The following is a 24554-nucleotide window of genomic DNA, read 5'->3' on the forward strand; positions in this document are numbered from 1 at the left end:
ATTTTCTCTCTTTTTCCTTTTTTAGAACTAGAAAACTGTGAAGCAAACTGAAACCCATTAATCGTTGGCACTGTCAAAGACTGAACAAGTTTTCCTTCAAAGGACCCTTTATGCACTTTTCCCTGAAAGAAGCTTCTCTCTTTATATAAATACATGCTGTGCTCCCTCCATATGCCTTGAATCCATACAGGAGGAAGAGAAGACAACCTCTTTTGTGGAGGGCTTCACTCCCCTCCTGCCAACACACCCCTAGGACATGGAGCCCTTCAGGAAGTGCCGTTTACTTGTGCTGATGTGTGTCCTGCTGAGGTGCATTAGCCCATCCATAGTCAACCCTGTGATTACAGCGATGAAAGGCCAGTCTGTCTTCCTGTCAGCAGATGACCTGCAGTTCTCTGTTCCTGAGCAGAAAGACACATGCAAAGTGGAAGTTGTAATGAATGAACCGATAACCCAGCGGGTTGGCAAACTGTCACCGCAGGTATGTTGTGTGCCAGATGGTTTATGCTCTGTGCTTTACATTTTACTCTTTCTATCAGTGTTTACTATTTATTTGCTGCATTTATATCCCACATTTTCTCACCTATTTGCAGGCTCAATGTGGCTTACAATATAATACAACTACAATCATATTGATGGAATAGAAAATCAGAGTATATATAACAGATAAGGTGTATAGGAATTTTGTGGCAATCATATTAACGGAGAAGAATTTTAGAAATATTGTTATTAAAGTGCATACGAGAATTATGTTGAGTAAGAAGTGGAAGAATGGGTAACAACATAACATAATGATATCAGGACATGGTGTAATTATCAGTAATTAGGGTGTAAATACAATAGGCAAATTAAAAGAATTCCAATGTAACTTGTGTCTGGTGTAGTTTAGGAGTCAGATTCTTATGAGGGATCCATTTTGTACGCTTTTTAAAATCTTCAGTAGTTTCCAGAAGGTCATTAGGTCATGTGTTTTTCTTATAGTGGTTGGTAATTCATTCCATAGTTGCGTGCAGATGTATGAAGAGCTAGATGCATGTATTTTTTTTGTTTTTAAGTCCTCTGCAGTTGGGATAATGGAGGTTTAAGAAATTACGTGATGAACCTTTATATTTACTTATAAAAGTATGATTTGAGTAGAAAACTTGATTTAATTGTAAGGGCATGGCTGGAAAGTAAATTAGGACTAGAAAGAGTTTGTGCTGGTAAGCTTTGAGTATTTAGAACCCTAAGGGGCCCTTTTACTAATGCTCTGTCGAGCAGGGACTGCCTCTTCATGTTCAAGTGTACAGCGCTGCTTACGTCTAGTAGCGCTATAGAAATGATAAGTAGTAGTAGTAGGAATAGGAGATTTTTCACCCACTTCCCCTTCCCTCCAAAATACATTCTTTAATTAAACAATAGCATTAACAACAGTAAAACATAAAGGCAATGAATAAGACCAACTGGCTGCAGCTTTGTTTATTGGTGAGAGCTAATAAAATTGTGTAAGATATTTATTTACAAACAATAAACCAGTCTACTCGCCATTAGCAACTAGGAGTCCCTAGTGCAACAAAATGCAAATATATGTAAACAAATTCCTCGCCATGACAGCTAGAGGTAAAAAAATATGTAAGCATGGATCTCCACGCCTGTATTCTCTTCTTGTCCAAAAGGACCTCCTTTTGAACAGGCTATAACTTGGGTACCCCCTTCCCTTCAAACTGTGGCAATATTCAATTACTAACCACATTCTGTGGAGAAACGCACATGTTTAGGAACTAAGGGAGGGTGGGGAGAGTAAGCAAGAAGGCCTGGTCCCTGGAGGGGCTAAACTTAAATACGTCCCTCAATTCCCTCCCCTAAGCAAGGGAACAATTGTCCCCATTGGAGGACAATTCCCACCGGGCAAAATTTTAAATGTAAACTGCCCAATCAGGCAGCAGTGGCCAACCCTTCCTTCTTGGCCCTTCCAGCATGATCAGCCCAGCCCTGAATATGACTTCAACCCCCGAAGGCTTAGACAGCTGGACTCAGCCACAGTATAGCATATCTCACCCTGGGAGAAGGGGTGTCTCGTTTCCCCACTAAAAGTCAGACTTCAGATTAACTGTTTGCCCTTAGGCACTTAGGACTAGATTCTATAAGTGGCACCTAAAAAAAAAATCAGCGCTCAAAAAACAATGCTTAACACTATTCTATAAACCTCAACTAAAATTAGGTGTGGTTTATAGAATACACATAGCACCTATCCCCATGAATAAAATTTAGGTGCAACCATTTATACCAACTACAACCTGGTATAAATGCCCCTATTTTAGGCACAGATCGGGCGTACTCTGTAACAATATGTGAAATTTTTAGGATTGCCCATGCCCTCCCATGGCTCCCCTTCTTTGATCTGTGCATTAGAATCTGCTCGCACCACATTACAGAATACGCTTAGAAAGTTGCTTGTGTAAATTCTAATTAGTGCCAATGATTGCTTATTTGTAGCCAACTATCAGCACTGGATAGCTTGCTAAGCAATTAACTTGTGTGTGCAAATCGACTACACATGCTAATTTGCATGCGGAACTTTAGCTGCTTTTGGTAGAATCTGGGGGTTAATGCACAAACGAGTTAGTGCATTAACTACTCAGAGGAAAGGAGGGGGTATCCACATAGCTTCCACAGGAAGAAACAAAAAGAAGCAGCAAGGGTGGAAGTGGGAATGTACCAAATGAGCAAGGCAAACAGCTGAGTAAGAGATCTCAAAAGTTTATATGCCAAAGGTAAATTGATCCAAAGAAAAGACCCAACATGGGCTGTGTTTTGGCTAAAGAGCCTTCCTCAGGGGCCACGATGGTGCAAATCAATCAACTTCACAGAATCATAAGACGTAGAACAATTGAATTCTTGAAGTGATGTTGTCACTTGGTAAAGATATGAGACAATCACAAGTATTTAGGTGATGTATCTTTAAAATATAAGCATAACTGGTTTTTAAAAAGACCAATTGGTGGATTAAAAGAATGTGCTGCTTGTAAACGCCACTGTGGCTCTTACTCAGCTGTTTGCCTTGGTCATTTGGTACATTCCCACTTCCACCTGTGCTGCTTCTTTTTGTGTGTTAACTTCTACCACAGAAATGTGGTAACGACTTTTGTGGTATTTTTAGAGTTGGTGCTTGCTTATTCACGCGGTAAGGACATTTTATGTTAGGGGCATGGGCAGAGAATGAGCGTGGATTGTATATTGCAGATAGCGCATGGCAACTATTGCATGCTAGGGTGGGTCCTCTTAGCACCTTCTAAATAGGAGGCACTAAGTGCATTTGTGCTAACTGCAACCAGGGTACCATGCGCTAATGGACATTTTAACGCGTGACCTGCAAAAGAAATGCTGGACACAGCCCTAATAGATGCTGCTGCACTAAGATTGCTCTTACTGCATGTTACTACTAGAACATCAATACACCCATTGTAAAACTAACCAAGACATTATGTAACCCTATGGGTTAAATTTTAAAAGATTACCTGGCTCCTTCTAGATCTGGTGTAGAGACAGTGAGCAGTGCAGTGAAACTGAGTAGTCTGTGTGCATGCACTGAGTGTTCCGCATGCTGATGGAACTCTCAGGAGAGTGACAAACAGTTCAGGCTGGCAATTGGGAGGGAGCTGTATTGGTGAGAACATGTTACTAGGAAAAGACTGGAAGAAAATTGATTCTAGAGATCATCACCTAAAAGAAAAGGTGCCCACCGTTCAAGAGAGCCAGAGAGAAAACAAAGAGAACAGCTAAGTGACTGAAACTATTAAAAAATTGCACATAAGAGAAAATAATAAAGGAAACCTGAACAATAAGTGAGAGATAACTAAAAGAAAAAAAAGAGTAAAGGAAAACTTACATGTTGAGATCCTTGAAGGTCTCTGGAAATCTGAAAGACAGGAGAAAAGAAAGTTTAAAGAATCTAGTGTTTTGTAAAATTGAATGTGCTTAAATGATTTATGTACCTAATATTTATACTTATCTGAAAATGCTCCCAATGTTTCTAGAGACTAAACTGATTTGTGTTGCAAACCTGTAATTGAAATACATAAGTTAAATTTGCAAGTTGGTAAAATTTCATTAACATTTAAATATAATTCAAATAATAAAAAATTATTTTCTTTTTATTGTTAAACTCCCTGGTTGGTGTTGAGTCATTTTGGGGAAACACTGTGACATATTTGGTACCATCATTTTAATACCTTGCTCTGCCACCAGGGGGTTTACAATTAGTAAAAATGATCCTGCCAACAGAAAACCATGTTTTTTTCACAAATATAGAACACCGATACATCCTCACCAAGTATAGAATAAGTAACCACAAACTAAAATTAAACTGAACCCCCAAGAGGCCAGATCATGCATACAATGCAACACCATAGAAACAGTGATGCATGTCCCCTAGTAGTGTGCAAAATATAAAGATAGCAGACACAAGTTTGAAAAACTGACAAATACCAATCATAACTTTACAAATTAACAAATAGAAATAAAACGAAAAATAGAAAATAAGATAATACCATTTATTGGTCTAATACATTTTTCAATTAGCTTTCAGAGGCCAAAACCTCCTTCCTGCTGTTACGGTCCTGTCCTGACCTAAGGATGGAGGTTTTGGTCTCTGAAAGTTAGTCAAAAATGTATTAAAATTAGTCCAACATAAAGATTGCCTTATTTTCATTTTCTATTTATCACCTCAGCCACAATACTACTTTATTCTAAAGCAAATAAATAAATCTTTTTTTTCTACCTTTGTCGTCTCTGGTTTCTGCTTTCCTCGTCTTCACTTTCTCCCTTCCATCCAGCATCTGCTCTCTTTCTCTCTCCCTTTCATCCAGTGTCTGTCTGCTTTCTCTGCCCCTTCCATCCACTGCCTGCCTTTTCTTTCCCTTCTATCCAGCATGTGCCTCCCTCTCTCCTTTTTATATGATTCATTCCAGCATCTCCCCTTCTTGCCATCTTTCTCTCTCCACTCTCTGTTCCCCATCCATATCCATCTTCTGCTTATCTCCTGTCTATTTGACTTGTTTTTCTCCATGTTCACTGTCATTCCCTCTTACTCCCTCTCTCTCCTATCCATAACCTCCCCTCTGTGTCTCTGTCCCTATTCTCCCATGTTCAGCATTTGCTCTGTGTCCCCATCCCTTCCCATGTTCTTCACCCTTCTTTCTCCCTCTCTCCTGCACTCCAAACCCAGGGCCAGTATCTCTCCCCCCTGCTTCATAGTACGGCATCTTTTTCTCCCGCTCCCCTGATCCAGCTTTTTCCCAGTCTCTTCTCTCTCATGCATCCCACCTTTCTCTTCCCTCCCCTTCTTGCTTCCCTTAGATCTAGACTAGCATCACTCTCACTCCTTTCTCCACCCCCCCTTTTCCCATTCCCCTGCCATTGCTTTCCTTCCTCTCTCCACCACTCTTTCCCCTTAGGTCTGGTATTGTAGTCTCCACCCCCTCTTCCCCTTAGATGTAGCATCACATCCTCCTCTCTCCACCCCCCTTTCCCTTTGGTCTGGCTGACATCGCTTCCCCCCACCCCGGACTAATGCGGTATCGCTGTCCCCCTCCTCACTCCATGCCCGCTCCACTCTGCACGTCTTTAAACTTCGAGGCCTCTGGCAGCAGCATCAGTAATATAAGTGCTGCCTTCTGCCTGCCCCGGAAGCACCCTCTATACAGCTTCCCACGTAGGCGGGACACTGTCCAGCGAAGGCTTCCGGAGCTGGCCGAAGGCAGCACTTACATTGCTGCTGCCAGAAGCCTCGAAGTTTAAAGACGTGCAGAGTGGGGCGGACGTGGAGCAAGAAGGGGAAGAGTGATACCTAGTCGGGGGATGGGGGAAGGACACCCATGCAGCACCACACCGCACCGTGGGGGGAGGGGGTAAAGACGGCAGCACCGCACCAGTCGGGGGGGGGGGGGGGGGAGGAAGACGTCCATGGCAGCAACCCCTCATGAGCTGCACCCGGGGTGGTCCGCCCCCACCGCCCTGCCCTTGGTATGCCACTGCAATGTATCCACTGAAGGCCTTGTGAGGCAGGATTACTCCTTTGCACCAATCATGCTGTGTGCTCTGTTGCTGACAAAGGAAGGGACCAACTGAATCAAAGGTGAAATAGCATGCTGGTAGGGCAGAACTGGGCTGGGCTGGGGATTCAGAGAATCCCTTGAATGCCCTGACTCCACGCCACTGGTGCGGCTATTTGCACCAGCTGAAACGTGGTACAAATATACACACCTAAATTAGGCGCGTATCCCCTGCATTCTATAACAATGCACGTAAATGCTAGGAATGCCTCCGTTATGCCCGTGTCTTTTTCAGATCATGCATAAATTTTAGGCGCAGATCCTGTGCCTAAATTTACGTTCGTTAATGCCAATTAAATCTAATTAATGACATTAATTGCTTGTTAAAAAGCCAATTATTGGCGCTAATTGGCTTCAATTAAATTGCACATGCAGTTTTTGGCAACTTTTAAAGAATCAGGGGTATATGTCAATTCCTTGTGATAAGGAGCTGTAACTGCAAAATGTAAAGCACTATAAAAGAACCCCTAATTAAGTTGTCCTATTTCTCTAATTTAGTTCATTGGTCTGAAATACGGATTTGGGCTTTACTCACACCTTTTAGATTGTAGCTTATGACATGTTACATTCAGGCTTCCTCTCCCTGGAGGGCCCACTGTCTAAGGGGCCCTTTTACTAAGCTGCGTTGAGTAGCTAATGTGGGGTTTATCACGCAGTAAACGATAGCACAGACCTGCGTTTCTGTCTCCTGTGTTAATAAGGCAGCTCTGTAGTAAAAAGTCTGCATTAGTTAGCTAATGAGGGAGCGGGTGAGATCTGGGTGTGAGATTGGTGGGTGAAGGTGTAGCTGGCTGTGACAGCTAGCACGTAGGTCAGTACCATGGGTTAGCTGTCATGACTGCTGATATTGCAGCTCCACTTACTGCCACTTCAAGAGGAAGCAGTAAGTGCAGCCATGCTACCGGCAGTCTGATAACACAGTGCAGTGTCAGTGATGGTGTAATGGTGCATGCCCCGATCCACCCATCATCAGGCATCCCCTGACACCAATCTGTCCTGACCCACTGATCAGGCACTCAGAACCCCCTGACCCCAAACTGACCCCCTGACCAGGCACCTAGAACTCCCCTGACACAGATCCTGCTCCCTTCTTGAGACCCCACTCTTCTGACCAAAAATGTCCTTCCACCAAAGCCCAATCCTTCCCTTCCCCCAGTGTCCCCAGGACGTTGTATGTGGTGGGTCTGGGCAGGACGTGCATGCAGGACATCAGTCAGGACTCACAGCACAGATCAGCGAACGTGCCGGAGACCGGCGCTGAAAAAGACTAAGACTGGCAAGTTCGGGACCCCCGCCAGCAAAGGTACCTGGGAGGGGCGGTGGCGGCAGCAGGAGGGGGGGGGTCAAAAGCGGTGGGGGGGAGTAGAAAGTAGAGGGGGCCAGGGCTAAATCTGTGTGGGCCTATGCCCCCGTGGCTCCACCTAGCTATACCCCTGAGTGTGCAGCACTGGGTATCACAGCTGACACATCTCTCTTCATCCATGTCATGTCCATCTCCCGCCCACTCCTGTGTTAAGCAGTTAATGAGGGATTTTTACCCTGCACTGCTGTTTTTAGCACAGGAGTCATTAGCACAGACCTGAACTAGTGTGTACTGTGTGGGAAAATCCACGTTAGCTGCTTAGCCCAGCTTAGTGAAAGGGTACCTAAGTTATTTTAGCATATCCTTTGTTTTAAGATCAAGCAGATCCGACTTGTTTGGTTTCCTTGTGTTGCTTAATGCCACCTAATTACAATTTGCCACAATTTTATACTTTATGTTTTGCCATATGTGTGGGGTTCATCCTTCTGCCAAAAACTCCCCTGGATGAACACCTTCTTCCGAAGATCCCCCCCCCCCCAGCCCATCTAGTGCCCTCCTGAGGACCCTCCCCCACTCCCTATTAGTCCTCTCAGGCCTGCCTGATGGATGACCTGGTGGTCTAGGGTAGGGCAGGCAGCAGCAATCCTCAATTGCTTCTGCCTGTGCCAGCTCCAGGTTCAAAATTAGGTGTCTTTGGGAGGAAGTTTCTTCTGGGGGGCTTAGGGAGGGGGATGAATATACTTGGGAATGGGGCTTAGGGAGTAAAATGGGAGATTGTGCCATCTTGGGGAGCATAGGCACGGGAAAGGGAGATACTGATTAAACAGGACGGCAATGGATAGGACAAAATTTTGGCACCCCTGTCTCTTTTGCACCCTGTGCAGCCGCACTGGCCAAACTTACTTTGCTACTGCCAGCAGGGAAAAAGGATTCTGTATTAACTGGAAAACTATTATGATTTTACAGTCACATTTTTTTAAAAATCCAGTTAACACAGACCAGATCAAATTAGTCTAACTCCCATTGGCTCAAAAGAGCATTAATTTGAAAACTTTATACCATCTCTACACAAGGTCCATCAAAACAGCATCATTCTGAAAAAGATTCTCTCTTTCCTTGCCGGACATTATTTATTTCATCCCATTTTATATTGCTTTACCTCTACTAACTGTTAACAATTTACAACAAAAGAAAAAACACATTATATCAACATCAGCCACAATGCTGCTACAGAGTTTGGTCTATAGATGGTAGGCAGTGAAGGTCTGGAAATCTTGCACTGAAGGATGTTAAGGATGGGAGGTTGAATAAAGAAAAAGGAGCGACTTCTACAACTTCTCAACTGTTGTTACAGTGAGTAATTTCTGTAGGAATGTGCAACAATTTAATTGCAACCCATATCTTGAGTGGATAAACATGGCTAGACAGTAATTAGAAGAATTCTTAGTTGCTTTTCTTTCCAGTTGATAACAGTAGATTATACACAATTATACTGCCTTGCTCTTAACCAGTACAAAGCATCGGGAAAACTCCAAACAGATGTATTCTTCAAAATATAGAATGAATAGTTTGCTTTAAGGGTCAGCCCTGACTAGCAGGGATTCATGGACTGCTTGGAAAGGCGATAACAAATATAAAGAGAAAGAAAGAGAAAGAAAGAAAGAAAGAAAGGAAAAAGTTAAAGGAGTAAAGTATATGTTGAAGAGCTGCAGCATACATTGCAGGTTAAATGCACTCAGGAAATCTGCATAAGGGCCCTATGAATTACACATGCAGTTTACAGGAAAAATAGTGCAATATCCCTGAAAACATGCAGAAATACCACAGTTCAAGTGTTTTCTGCTATTTTTCACACAAAGTGAAGTCATGTTGCAAGAATACACTTTACAGTAGTACATTTTTGCAGGAAGCCTGCTTTGCACAAAAGTGTAGGCAATTTTGCATTAATGAGCTGCTGTGATGCAAAATCATGCAAATAAATAAAACCTACGAAAATGAGCACACAGAAAATGCTTCTTGGGAGCCTTTTCACATAAAATACAGTTTGAGAACTCTAGTTACTTATTTAGAAACTGCCAGAGAAAAAATCTTGACCCTTTATGTGACAGTGAAGAAAACTAAATGGCCCACTGGCCTGAAATGGAGGCTTCTCTGGACCCTCCCCCTCCGTTTACATCTAAGAGGAGGACCTGTGTTCCCTGGTGATCCAGTGAACTTCCCTCCCATCCATCCTGAGCCCTGATGCAAGGCTAAAATATATATTTTCACATTTGTACCCTGCACTTTCCCACTCATGGCAGGCTCAATGCAGCTTACATGGGGCAATGGAGGGTTAAGTGACTTGCCCAGAGTCACAAGGAGCTGCCTGTGCCTGAAGTGGGAATCGAACTCAGTTCCTCATATAGAAAATGCCTCCCTTTAAGACCCAATCCCCTACAAAGTTGAAATCAGCATGGCCTGTTCTCCCTACCCTCAGGCAGGGCCGCTGAGGGGGGGGGGGGCAGGGGGGACAAAATTCCCCGGGCCCGGGCTTCCAAGGGAGGACCGGCGCCGGGGTCAGGCTGCCGGCGCTGCAGTTCCCGGTCTCACCTGCCTGCCTCCTCGGCTCCGGGCCCCCTACATTCGAAGTGACAGTCACAGATCGCCTCCCTTCGGGCCTTCCCTCCCTGTGTCACGCTCTCACAGAAACCGGAAGTTTCATCAGATGAGGGCGGGATACAGGGAGGGAAGGCCAGAAGAGAGGCGATCTGCAACTGCCCCCTTGAATTCAGGGGGCCCGGAGCCATGGAGGCAGGCAGGTGAGACTGCGGACTACAGCGGTGGGGGGAGCGACGTGGGGCGGCAGCGGCGGGGGGGGGGGGGAGCGATGGGGCGGCAGCATCAGGGGGAGCGACGGGGGGGGGGGGGGGGGGCGGAGGCAGGGCAGCCTTGCCCCAGGCCCGGCATAGTCCCTCGGCGGCCCTGCCCTCAGGATCCCAACTCACCCCTAAGGCTGTGCAGAGATGCCAGGTTATCCAATTCTAGGCTAGAGATTTTGGGATAGCCCTGTATTTCTGACCACCCCATCCTGGTGCATTATGGGACTTGAAGCATTGATTTCAATGGGCAGGATCAGGCACTATAAATCCCACACTACTTTGGGATGTAAGTTCAAAACCAGGACCGGTTAAAAAGTCTCTAGCCTGTGAGACAATATTTAATATCACTATTGACTTGCACTATTATCAGTGAGCCCTGGAGGTATGAATTATTCAAATAGGTGGAAAAGCTTGTGTTTGTAAAAAAAAAAAAAAAAGTTAAGGCCCTGATATTCACCCAGTGGTGATCAGTTTGCTGACCGCTACCAGTGTTATCCTTGGAAATTCAGTGCTGGGCCATGTCTGGGCTGCAGCATTGAATTTCTGGGTATATGGAGCTGGCGAAAGTATAGCTGGTTACATGTGATAATCAGCACTTAACTGGCTATGGTGAACTGCGTAAAGATGGGACTGACTTTTATGTGGTCCTATTTATGTGGTTATCTTGGCCGGTTAAGTGCTCAGTATCGATGCTTAATTGGCCAAGTGCTGACTCCACCCCTGGAAGACCCCCAAAATATCCAGTTTCACATTGGGTGCTAAATGGACATTTTCAGTGACACTCTCCAGTTAAGTGTTGTTGAATATGACCAGTTAGCCCTGAAGAAGTGATTTCACTGGCCTGGAACCATTTCTGGCCAGTTAAATTGCATTGAATATTGACCTCTAAATTAGCAACTTTGATAGATCGACTGAAGCAGTTTGGAAAGTTTACTCAGGGCCCAGTGTTCATAAGCTTCTGACAGGCTTATGACAGGCTAGCTTGGTGGAAAAAAAGAAGAGAGGAAGGAGTACATCAGATGTCTATCCAAACAGTGGAGGAGTGGCCTAGTGGTTAGGGTGGTGGACTTTGGTCCTCAGGAACTGAGTTCAATTCCCACTTCAGGCACAGGCAGCTCCTTGTGACTCTGGGCAAGTCACTTAAACCTCCATTGCCCCATGTAAGCCGCATTGAGCCTGTCATGAGTGGGAAAGTGCGGGGTACAAATGTAACAAAAGAAAAATACAAAAATCATTTCCAAAGACAACAGAAACACACTTAGCTTAGTAGTAGTGTTATCCACAATGTTGTAATGACCCTAATATTTAGAGTGTTGGAGCAATACTACAGCTCTCATAGCAATGAAGGTCAAAGTAAGACGGTTCCCGATAGGGATCTGTTTCGCAATGGCTTCTTCTGGAGACCAAGCCGTACCAATACTGCAGATGTAAGAGCTTATTCGCATGACAGCAGCTTTGGTTCGGCTGGGTTTCTAGAAGAAGCTGTTGTGAAACAGGTCCCCATTGGGACTGAAGCCATCTTGTCTTGACCTGTATTGCGATGAGAACTGTAGTATTGCTCCAACGACACAGTGAGAGTCACTTGACTGCCATAACGCTGGGAAATCCACAACATGCGGTGGATAACACTGTTACTAAGTGTGTTTTTGTTTTTTCAACATATAACTGTGAATTTTTTTAAATATAATTAAAGCGATGAGCAAGATTTTGGAAGTCTTTTAGACTTATGATTACTTTTTCATTGGTTATCGTAGGATTTTCTGCACCAGGTTGATTAGGTCTTTTCCTCCTTTTTTTTTTTTTTACATAAATATAAATTAAAAACAACTGGACAAAAAAAGATGATACTACAACATATGGTTTTTCAATATTATACTACATTGTTTTCCTTGATGCTCACCATTATTTTCTAAGTTACCTTGGAAGAAAGACGAGAGAGAAAAGAGATATGACTGAGATATTTAAATATCTTCTTGGCATACGTGTACAGGAGGCAGGTCTCTTTCAACTGAAAGGAAGCTCTGGAGCAAGAGGGCAAAAGATGAAGTTGAAGGGGGATGGACTCAAAAGTAATCTAAGGAAATACTTCTTTACGGAAAGTGTGGTGGATGAGTGAAACGACCTCCAGTTGGAGGTGGTGGAGACAAGGACTGTATCTGAATTCAAGAAAGCGTGGGACAGGCATATGGGATCTCTGAGGGGGAGGAAGAGATAGTGGATGATATGGATGGGCAGATTGGATGGGCCATATGGCCTTTATCTGCCGTCATTTTCTTTTTTTTTTTCTATGTTTGTGGTGACAGTGGTTTAAGTGATAGCATATTTTTAACAAGTTGGGATTTGGAAGGAAGGTTAAAGGAAGAAAAAGAGGCAGGGAGGGTTTTATTGGGAGTAGAAGAATGAGGTGGAGGAGGGGACAGAGAAGGGGGTGAGGTTGGTGATCTTATCATAAAAGTCAGTCATTTCCTGTGGTTCTTCTGATAAATATAATTTAGATAGGCGTCCTGTGTGCTGAAGGGGATTGATTCTATTTCCTGCCTTAGGGGGAGAGTGTTCTCAAGGGATACCATGCTCCGTAGACCCTTCTTAATAGGGTATTTAAAAAAAATGATCATTCTAAGTATTAGAATGATCATTTTTTTATACATTAATAAACACATACAAAGAAACACATGAACTCCTACAAAAATAAATTAACAGAAGCAAAACAAATTTGACAAGCAAAAATCCTCCAAGTCATACTTAACAGATCACTTAAGAAGGGGAAGCAAGTTGAGAAAAATATTGAGCACAGAGCTATGGGAATTAACACACCCAGCATATTGAGAGGTAGCAACAGGCACATTTTGCTCAAGGAACAATTTCAGCTGTGCAGGATCCTAAATAATATTATAGTCAACTCCGCTTAAAGTCACAAAGGTTAATATCATGCCCTGCTTAATGTCAAAACATTTTTTATCCCCAGTCAGTGTCCATTGTAACTAACAAGGAGTTACTGTGCCTTTTGGCACTCCACGTAATGTCATATATTGGTTAATATCAACAATTTTTGCCACTCGGTGATTCAAAATCTACTGCTTAATGTTACAAAGTGACGATCTATGCCCCTGAAACAGTCAGTCATAGTGCTCTTCTTTAATACATGACAGATACTAGTTCAGGAGCAGCTTCGTGCAGACTCTGATTAGCAGTGACGTGTCAATCTACACATGCATGTTAAAATGGTGGCTAAGCACAAGTGTGTCAATTTGGGCTTAAACACAAAAATGGAAATTCTAAAGATGTTAGCTAACCCCTGTAAGCACAAGGACATTGCGGAAAAGTTGGGGACTGACAATTCCACTGTGTCAAAACTAGCTAACAAGTGGGACAAAATCAAGGATTTTAATTCATCACTAGCAGCAGCAAACTGTAAGCGCATGCAAGCTAGCCTGTACACGGACGTTGAAGAGGCATTATTAAAGTGGCTTAAGCAGACCTGCGCTGCACAGCTTCCAGTGCTTAGAGAGGTTTCTGAATGTCTGGCTAAAGGGATGGGGTTACCTGAATGGAAATGTGCCAATGGATTCCTTGAACGCTTTAAAAAACACCATACCATCGTGTTCAAGGTTGCTGCTGGTGAGTGCGCTAGTGTAGAGCAAGAGGCAGTGAGCGACTGACTTTCCGGTTTGCCAAAAATAATGGAGTGCTACAGACCAGATGATGTGTTCAACATGGATGAAACTGGTGTCTCTTACATACTGTTACCAGACCGAACGCTGTGCTTCAAAAAAAAAAAAAAAAGAGAAGTGCCATGATGGAAAAGAACAAAAGACCACCTCACAGTGGCAATTTGTTGCAACATGTCCGGCACTGATAAGTGCCTACAGTTTGCAATCGGGAAATCACAAAATCTGCGCTGTTTCAAAAATGTTAAAAGCCTTCCAGTGACCTACAAGGCAAACAAACGCACATGGATGACAGAAGAACTATTTAAAGATTAGGTGGTTGCATTTGACAAAAAAATAATACAAAGGAAAATGAAAGTCCTGTTGTTTGTGGACAAATTTCCCGGCACTCACACTGACATTAGTAACCTGACTGCAACAAAGCTAGTCTTTCTGCTACCAAACACAGCCAGTATGATTCAACCTTGTTACCAAGGTATCATCTATGCATACATAAAGTGAATTGTGCGGTACATTCTACATACAATGGAATGGAAGCGATCAGCTGACATTGATGTCAACATTGCCATCAACTTCATGCACGCTGCATGGAATTTAGTTGCCAAGGCCACGATTGTCAGCTGTTTTCACAAGGTGCAGTTTGATTCATCACATGTGCCTGAAGATGCTGGCAACATAATCAACATTGATTAGCCTTTACCCGTGCTGAGCAACGAGGAATGGTCTGCAATTTTGAACTGTTCAGTGACCTTTGAAGAATTGGTAACTGCTGATGATGAACTGATTACAACAGAAACACAGTCCATCGAAATCGCAGCAAGTTGTTGTAAAAAGAATGACAACTGTGCTCTGGAGGATGCAGAACATGTTGAAGATGTCATGGACGAAACAATTTTTAAAGAAATGACCACTGTTACACTTGCTCAGTCTGTGACTGCTTTTGAAATGCTCCGTGCTTTTATTGGCAGTTTGACAGATGTACGGGAGGATGTTTTCAATGCTTGTGGCTTGTATTCAGGACTTCTTAATTAACAGAGCAGTGAATCTCACACAGTGTAAAATCACACAATTTTTTTCTGCTGCAGATCGGCGCATTTGATTTGAATGTTACCGCCCTTTCGTGTTCTGTATATTGTATAGTGCATCAGCTCCATTGAATAAAAGCAGAAATATGAAAGCTAACTTCTGTTTCTGTCTTCTCAGCTTTTTGTGCACTGTAAATGCCTACTCCTGTTGATGTCAATTCCGCTTAACGTCACATGATTTGAACGGTCCCTTGAATGTGATATTAAACGGGTTTGACTGTATGTCTAACTCCTTGAATCTTAACAAAACATTTATAAGGGGACCCTAAGAAAAGCTGTGCTCTTGCAGAGAATGCCAAGGATCTCAGAAAGTAAAACATTTTAAGCTACTCCTGACTGCATTTAGAAACATTAATAAAAACGGATGGTTTCAGACCAAATAATAATTTCCCTTTATTACAGAAGAAACTCTTTGACAAAACTTTTCTATCCATTTTCTAAGCCAATGATAATAGCAACATTGAGGAAATATTGAATAACGTGGAACTCTGAAGCAGCTCAGAGACATCCAGACTGCTCCGCATCGACTGAACAGCTGAAACATCACTGGCAACCTCATCATTAACCTTTTAGTAAATCTTTAAAAACTCTTCTCACAATTCCTAAGATTTAGATGGATTTGCTCCGAGATGAGTGAATTTAAGCTGAAGGCAAAACATTTGAAAGATTGTTTGAAAGAACGTGGTTACCCTAATAATACAGTTCACAATGCTTACAAGAGGGCTTGTTACTCAAGTCATTTGTTTTTCAGTACAGCAGCTCAGGGGGAGGATCAGAAGACTGTTACTTGCGTGATGTGCTACTCTCCTGGTGTAGAGATGTTCGTACACATTTTGAGACAACATTGGACCACTCTAACCACTGAACCAGCTGGCATTCAGCAGAAATAAAAATCTGAAGGAGCTTTAAATTCCTTCTTTTGGAATTGTGAGAAAGATTTTTCATCACAACCAACAAGACAACACAGTAAACGTATCCATTGTAAGATTTGTATGATCATTCAGGAATTGATGACCTGGTTTGAAGATCCTATTTCACATAAATGATTTCATATGAAGCATTATATCACTTGTGACACTGATTAAGTGATCTACACAATTATTTGCCCTTGTCCTAAAGTGTACATTGGGCAGACAACATGTGCCTTCAAACATAGGCGGTCGGTGGCCCAACTGTTTGGGGAGGCCAAAGGGGGTGGGGTTAGGGGTGGGGCCAGGGGCGGAGCTTACATCCATAATTGTCTGACAACACAGAAAAAAAAATAAGTAAAAACAAAATAGTCGCAATTAATACCTTTTATTAAATTTAGATATTAGATATGTATCATGTGTCAAAGAATAAAGTGGTTGCTCAAAGCATATACTAACCACAATCGCTGAACTCAAAACACTATGCACAACTTTGTGCAAAAACACACTCAGAACCTTACTGTACCATAAATATTACACTGGGCAGACCCTAGTACACCAATATACCACCATACGGAAAATGCAGACCGTCAACAATTTGAAACAAGGGATCATAATATCACAATTCTCATGTAGAGCCACAAAACACCCTTTTAGGGTGGATAGTGTTCACAATGAGCTCCTTTTATTAATGACCATATGTAGATCCTTCAAGAGGTAGTGTGTCATGATTTAGGCTCTACACCCTTTCTGATGTTTTGGTGCCACCTCAGTAAGGCCAACATACAATCTCTCCACTGCAAAACACTATACACAAACTTGTGCAAAAACACACTCATAACCTTACCAAACCATAACAGCATAGGCAAATCTAGTAGATCTCTCAATGCTCGTATGGTAGAGCATAGATCGCGGATAACAGCACGCAATTTGGGAGCTCTGCTAGCACAACATTGTGTTAATAATGGGCTTTGAAAATTTACCTCAATGTAAACCACTTGTTTGTACTACAGAAAGGCAGTATATGAAGTCTATGACCCTTACTCTTACCCTCAATTAGCAGAACAAATTCCACCAAGTTAAAGGCAAAGTTGAGGTCCAGGGAGCTCAGAAGTTTAGATTCATTTTTATCCAGGTAGTAATGTATCAAATCCATAAGTGCAGTAAACAAGGATTCTGTACCACACCCTTTCCTAAACCCATCCTGCCCTTCACCCAATGCATCAATTAGGTTTAGGTGGGGAGTTTATTACCAAATCACCAAGTATTATTGCTCTCCTCACAGCTCTCTACTCTGTTTATGAAGTAAAATTCAGAGCCATTTGAAGGTCTGTTCCCACAGTCTGTGTTACTTTAAAACAGGAAATTGGAAATGTACAGCACCAGAAACGTAAGGTTGAAAGATAATAGGCTTCACAATAGAATTCATTAAAAACCTGCAGTGCCAGGTGTTACTGTTCCTTGAGCTAAAGTGAACACACCAGACCCGATGTAACACTGCCGCAATGTACATTCTGAAGTTTCCACAGGTCCATAGTATGTTCCCCACTTTGATTGTTGAAAAGGACTCTGTTTTGGCAATATACTTTGGCAACAACATTCCACTGCCAGATTACAGTTTTGCAACATCTACGCATAGCTTTTTGTTTAATCGTTTTAACGGTCTAAAATGAAGAGGCATTCAGCCAAGAATTCCAGGATACAAGTTAGTTCCAAAAACCTGATTAATTCTTTTGAACTGTAGCAGCAATGTGTGTGTATCATTCTTTCCAGCTTATTTCTAAACTAAAAAGGGATTAGTTTGGGAAATGGTGCAGAAGTCTGCTTTACTAATCAAGGTAAATCAAGCCATGAAATGTCCTTTTTGGTTCTGCCCTGAAGCTTACACAAGGTTAAGAAGAAGAAGAAGAAGAAGAAGAAGAAGAAACAAAACAGCGAAGATGACTAACAAAAACAAAAAACAAAAAAAAATATAAAAATAAAAATTAAAAATATATATTAAAAACGTCAAAATTTAAAATTAGTCATAAAATATGTATTTAAAAGATAAATCCATCAAAATCAAAAATAACATAAAAAAGACGACACTTTGGATGTAAAAATGAAGAATCAACTTTATTAGCCAAACTGTAGCAGGGAGAAAGGGACTCGACACAGGTTTCTTCTGTTTTTTGTGCTTACACAAGGTTTACAGAAAAAACAGCACTGATGATGCAACCATCTAAGGAAGCGCTGTGACCAGCTTTTAAACATTCATCATTCAGGGGTCCTTTTACTAAGGTGTGCTGAAAAGTTGCCTGTGCTAGTGTAGGCATGTGTTTTGGACACGCACAGATCCATTTTTCAGCTCACCTGTAAAAAAATGCCTTTTTTGGGGGGGCTGAAAATGGACGTGTGGGAAAATGAAAATTGGTGCGCGTCTATTTTGGGTCTGAGACCTTACTGCCACCCATTCACTTAGCGGTCAGGTCTCACACGTTAACTGAGCAGTAATGGTCAGCGCGTGCTCAAATGCCGATTACTACCTGTGTGCCGGAAAATAAAAATATTTTTCGGCGCGTGTAGTGGACGCATGTAAAAATTGAAATTACCACCCGGGCCATGTGGTAGCCGGGCGGTAATTCCAAATTGATGCACGTTGGGTGCCTGTAGGCGCCTATCAGGCTTATTTTTGAAAGAGAAGGGTGCCCATCTTTCGACAGATATCGGGAGATGGGTGTCCTTCTCCCAGGGTCGCCCAAATCGGCATAATTGAAAGTCGATTTTTGGCATCCTCAACTGCTTCCCGTTGCGGGGACGACCAAAGTTCACGGGGGGGACCAAAGTTCACAGGGGCGTGTCGGCACCATAGTGAAGGCGGGACTGGAGCGTGATTAGGAGATGGGCATCCTTGGCCTATAATGGAAAAAAGAAGGATGTCCCTGACGAGCACTTGGCCGACTTTACTTGGTCCATTTTATCTTACGGCCAAGCCTCAAAAAGGTGCCCGAACTGACCAGATGACCTCCCCTTACTCCCCCAGTGGTCACTAACTCCCTCCCACCCTAAAAAATGTTTTTTTAATATTTTTTGCCAGCCTCTATGCTAGCCTCAAATATCATACCCAGCTCCATGACAGCAGTATGCATATCCCTGGAGCAGTTTTAGTGGGTGCAGTGCACTTCAGACAGGCAGGCAGGCCCAGGCCCACCCCCTACCTGTTACACCTGTGGTGGTAAATGTGAGCCCTTAAAAACCCACCACAAACCCACTGTACCCACATCTAGGTGTCCCCCTTCACTCCTTAGGGCTATGGTAGTGTTGTACAGTTGTGGGGAGTGGGTTTTGGGGGCTCAGCACCCAAGGTAAGGGAGCTATGCACCTGGGAGCAATTTCTGAAATCCACTGCAGTGCCCCCTAGGGTGCCCGGTTGGTGTCCTGGCAAGTGAGGGGGACCAGTGCACTATGAATGCTGGCTCCTCCCATGACCAAATGGCTTGGATTTGGTCATTTCTGAGATGGGCGTCCTCAGTTTCCATTATTGCTGAAAACCGGGGACGACCATCTCTAAGGACGACCATCTCTAAGGTCGACCTAAATGTGGAGATTTGGGCGTCCCCGACCATATTATCGAAACAAAAGATGAACGCCCATCTTATTTCGATAATACAGGTTTCCCCGCCCCTTTGCGAGGACGTCCTGCGAGGATGCCCTCAGAAAAACTTGGGCGCCCCTTTCGATTATGCCCCTCCACGTGATTTACTAAAAGGGCCCCTCAAGCTTGGAGAAATCTGAAATGGAACACTCACTGACCATCTTGCCAGTGACAGGGCCGTGTCATTTCATCTGTAAAACATTTTTCGAACTTCTCTATTTTGATCTTTTTTTGTTTCCATAGGTTTTTGACTGCCACTTTCTTCCCCATGAAGTCAAGTACATTCATAACGGCTGCCCAATTTTAGATGAAGATGAAGTCATGCTCAGGGTATACAGGTAAGCAGAACAGGAACATTGTACATTAAGGGGTGAATTCTACATATGAAGCTGAAAAAAATCAGTGCCAAAAAAAGTGCTATTCATAAGTATTGCCATATTGGGAAAGACCAAAGGTCCATCAAGCCCAGCATCCTGTTTCCAACAGTGGCCAATCCAGATCACAAATACCTGGCAAGAACCCAAAAAGTACAAAACATTTATACTGCTTATCCCAGAAATAGTGGATTATCCCAGAAATAGTGGATTTTCCCTAAGCCCATTTAATAACGGTCTATGGACTTTTCCTTTAAGAAGCCGTTAAAAAAGGTTTGGACGGCTTCCTAAAGGAAAAGTCCATAGACCGTTATTAAATGGACTTGGGGAAAATCCACTATTTCTTGGATAAGCAGTATAAGCCATGCTTAAAGTTAGGCATGGTTTATAGAAAAACGCTATTGCCGGAAATCGTGCCTAACTTTAACTGAAAAGTGGTACAAATGTACACGCCTAAATTAGGTGCATATCCCCCTCATTCTATAACAATATGTGTAAATGTAAGGAACACCCCCATTCCGCCCATGACCCCCGATTTCTGCACCCCCTTTTTGAAGTCACGCATAAAATTTTGGTGTGGTATGCACATATATTCCAATTAAATCAAATGAGTGCCAATAATTGCTTGTTAAAAAGCCAATTATTGGCACTAATTAGCTTATTTAATTAAATGCACACACAAATTGGTCATGTGCCCAACTTTGCGCAGGCAATTTTTGGTGACTTTTATAGAATTAGGAGGAAAATCATGAATAGTAAACAGAGCAGCTTCACTTCTTCTGGACATCGGAAATTTGGAGGAAACTAATGGAAAGAAATGCCACAGCTTATTTGACCAACAAGTACACTTTTCCAACTGGATGTATATTGACTGCACTCTATTGTGGTTCTTACTAGGCTAATTCCAGTGCTTCTTGATATCAATTTGTCTTTTGACAGCAAAATACTTTGGTGGCAAAATAATAATAATAATAAAAGAATGCATCAATGTTCTGCTGTGACAACGAACTGTTCAATAAATGGTTGGCCAATTCCTTCTCAAGCATTTCAGAAAGGTGAAGAAACAAAAGTTTTTCAGATAGTACAAAGTATATTCTATGCTCTAAGTGAAACAATGACCAAATTTATATATGGCCCCTGTAAAATATGCCTGAATGAACAATAGATTTTTGATGTAGAGATGGCCAAATAGAAATGCCCCTAAATCAGGGGTTCTCAGCCTAGTCCTCAGGACACACCAAGCCAGTCTGGATTTCAGAATATGCACAATGTACATGAAATAGATATGCATACAATGGACACAGTGCATGCGAATGCATCTCGTGCATATTCACTGGGGATATCCTGAAAACCAGAAAGACTGTGGGTGTGCTGAGGACCTGGTTAAGAACTTTATTCTGTTGATGGTGCTGGAAAAAGAGAAATACTAGGCCTTCTTTTGCAGTTGTCCTTAATTTTAACCTGCTTTCCAGTGCCCCTATTCAGATGTAGATACACCCTGCATCATGAGTGTGGCAACTTCCAAAGCCCAAGGTACCAGTGCTCTTTTGTTGGCTGACAGGTGTCACTGCTGACCTCCACTTGTATCTCACTTCTTGTAAGGTTCTCAATGCTCACTAAGTCAGTAAGAAGGACAAAAAACAGTAGGAATGACCACACAAGTGGACCGGGATGACAGCAGCAAATCCTTTATTGAAGACATTTGAGTTCGAATGTAGAACAAAAGACAGACCTTGTCAGACTATGGACCCAACACAGACTGTGTTTCGGCTGTAAAGCCTTCCTCAGGAGTCTTCATAAAGTAAAATAAATAAAACACATACTACAATATAAATATGTGATATAAAAAACAATAAAAACTAAAATGGAAAATAGAAAATAAAAACATGAATAGGTAAAATTTAGATGTGCACATACCATCACCAACATTGAGAAAAACTGAAAATGAATAAAGCTAGAAAGATGCATAAATGGGGTCTTTTATTAAAAATTAGCACATGTTATCTGCAAGAGGACCCATTTTATCCCTAATAGCCCTGCTGTAGATAACACGTGCGAATCTATAGTAAAAGATTCTTAAAGTTAGAAAACATTTTGTGTGTGATCAGTATCGGTGCAATTGGATAACTAAGAGGGTGTAAGAAAAAGAGATAAAATTGTGGAGTCAAAGATATGATTAAATCCAAATAAAGGCCAATCATGACAGTGAAATAAGGCATTGTGTGGTATACAATATCCATAGCTGCCGAGAGGGGGAGCCGGGGGGGGGGGGGGGGACCAGTGCAGGGGTCTCTCTCTCTCTCCTGCTCCCGATGGGACCCGGGTGATCATGTCCAGACAGGAGCAGGAGAGAGAAAACTCCGGCAGCGGGCCCCCCTTGCATTGCCTGCCAAGCAGCTGCTGGGCCTTCAGGCCACTCATGCTCAGTTTTGAGACTGAGCATGTGCAACCTCAGGAAAGCAGCTGCAGGGGCAGGCAATGCTAGGCAGAGGATGGAGCTGCACTGCCTGCAGCCTAATAGCTAGCTCAGTGAACTGGGTACCCAGGTTCAAATCCTGCTTCAGCCTTTTTTTTTTAATTGTGAACCCTCCAGGGACAGAAAAATACCTACTGTAGCTGAATATATGACACCTGCAAGTACATAAGTATTGCCATACTGGGAAAGACCAAAGGTCCATCGAGCACAGCATCCTGTTTCCAACAGTGGCCAATCCAGGTCACAAATACCCTTCAAGATCCCAAAAATGTACAACACATTTTATACTGCTTATCCTAGAAATAGTGGATTTTCCCCAAGTCCATTTAATAACGGTGTATGGACTTTTCCTGTAGGAAGCCGTCCAAACCTTTTTAAAACTCCGCTAAGCTAACTGCCTTTACCACATTCTCTGGCAACGAATTCCAGAGTTTAATTGCACTTTGAGTGAAGAAACATTTTCTCCAATTCGTTTTAAATTTACTACATTGTAGCTTCATCGCATGCTCCCTAGTCCTAGTATTTTTGGAAAGCGTGAACAGACGCTTCACATCTACCCATTCAACTCCACTCATTATTTTATAGACCTCTATCATATCTCCCCTCAGCTGCCTTTTCTCCAAGTTGAAGAGCCCTAGCTGCTTTAGCCTTTCCTGATAGGGAAGTCGTCCTATTCTCTTTATCATTTCCGTCACCCTTCTCTGCACCTTTTCTAATTCCACTATATCTTTTTTGAGATGCAGCGACCAGAATTGAACACAATATTCGAGGTGCGGTCGCACCATGGAGCGATACAAAGGCATTATAACATCCTCATTTTTGTTTTCCATTCCTTTCCTAATAATACCTAACATTCTATTTGCTTTCTTAGCCACAGCAGCACACAGAGCAGAGAGTTTCAACGTATCATCAACGACGACACCTAGATCCCTTTCTTGGTCCGTGACTTCTAACGTGGAACGTTGCATGACATAGCTATAATTCGGGTTCCTCTTTCCCACATGCATCACTTTACACTTGCTCACATTAAACGTCATCTGCCATTTAGTCGCCCAGTCTCGTAAAGTCCGCTTGTAAGGCTATTGAAATGGTGTACATTCAGGCAGGATGCTCAAGTGCATAGGGAGAGGAATGGCCAGCAGGAAAAAAAGAGGTGATAGTGCCCTTGTATAGGTCTCTGGTGAGGCCCCATTTATAATATTGTGTGCAATTCTTGAGACCACACCTACGAAAAGATATAAACAGGATGGAGTCGATCCAGAGGCCGGCTACAAAATTGGCCAGTGGTCTCTCTTAAAGCTTATGGTGATAGACTTAAGGCTCTCAATATGTATACTTTGGAAGAAAGGCGGGAGAGGGGGGATATGATAGAGACACTTAAATACCTCTGTGGCATTAATGTGCAGGAGGTGAGCCTCTTTCAAATGAAAGAAAACTCTGGAATGAGAGGGCATAGAATGAAGTTAAGAGGTTATAGGCTCAGGAGTAATCTAAGGAAATAATTTCACAGACAGGGTGGTGGATGCTTGGAATTGCCTACCAGTGGAGGTGGTGGTGTCTGAATTTAAGAAAGCGTGGGGCAGGCACGTGGGATCTCTTAGGGAAAGAAGGAGATAGTGGTTGCTGTGGAAGGCAGACTGGATGGGCGATTTGGCTCTTATCTGCCATCATGTTTCTAGATAGAGTAGTTATTTTTCTGTTCCTGGAGGGCTCACAATTAAAAAAAAAAAATCAAAAACAGCTGAAATGGGATTTGAACTTGGATCCCCTGATCCTCAGCCCATTAGACTATCCCTTGGGTCTACATGGTAGTCTGTGTGGCTATTCTATAAGATGGATGTTCCTGTGCTGCCATAGACATGTCTATGTCAGTTCATTTCCCTTTTCATAATTTGGACCTTTCAGTTTGTAAAATGGATGTTCATGCTGGATGCTTTCAGTACATGAACATCCATCTTACATGTATTTTAGAATAGGCTGTATCCTGTTTTAAAATATATATGAGATGGATGTCCAACTGCCTTGGGTGAATCTCTTCATAAAGGCGGTTAATAAATCCCAATAAATAAATAATGTGTTGACTTGGACGTCCATATTGAGTTGGATGTCTTTTCTAAAATACCTCTCTTCGTGTGCTATATGAAACCAATTAATGT

At 42.6% G+C, this 24554-nt stretch overlaps 1 protein-coding gene across 1 annotated transcript in view; it reads left to right on the forward strand.

The window, feature by feature from the left end:
- Positions 1-349: 349 nt before the first annotated feature.
- The window catches only part of FREM1 (FRAS1 related extracellular matrix 1), a 307907-nt gene continuing 283702 nt past the window's right edge, over positions 350-24554 (forward strand). Inside the window, 2 exon segments of the mRNA XM_030194282.1 lie at positions 350-481; positions 19792-19886. Coding sequence (XP_030050142.1) covers positions 350-481; positions 19792-19886 — 227 coding nt within the window.

This window comes from Microcaecilia unicolor, chromosome 2 (assembly GCF_901765095.1).
Source record: "Microcaecilia unicolor chromosome 2, aMicUni1.1, whole genome shotgun sequence".
NCBI lineage: Eukaryota > Metazoa > Chordata > Amphibia > Gymnophiona > Siphonopidae > Microcaecilia > Microcaecilia unicolor.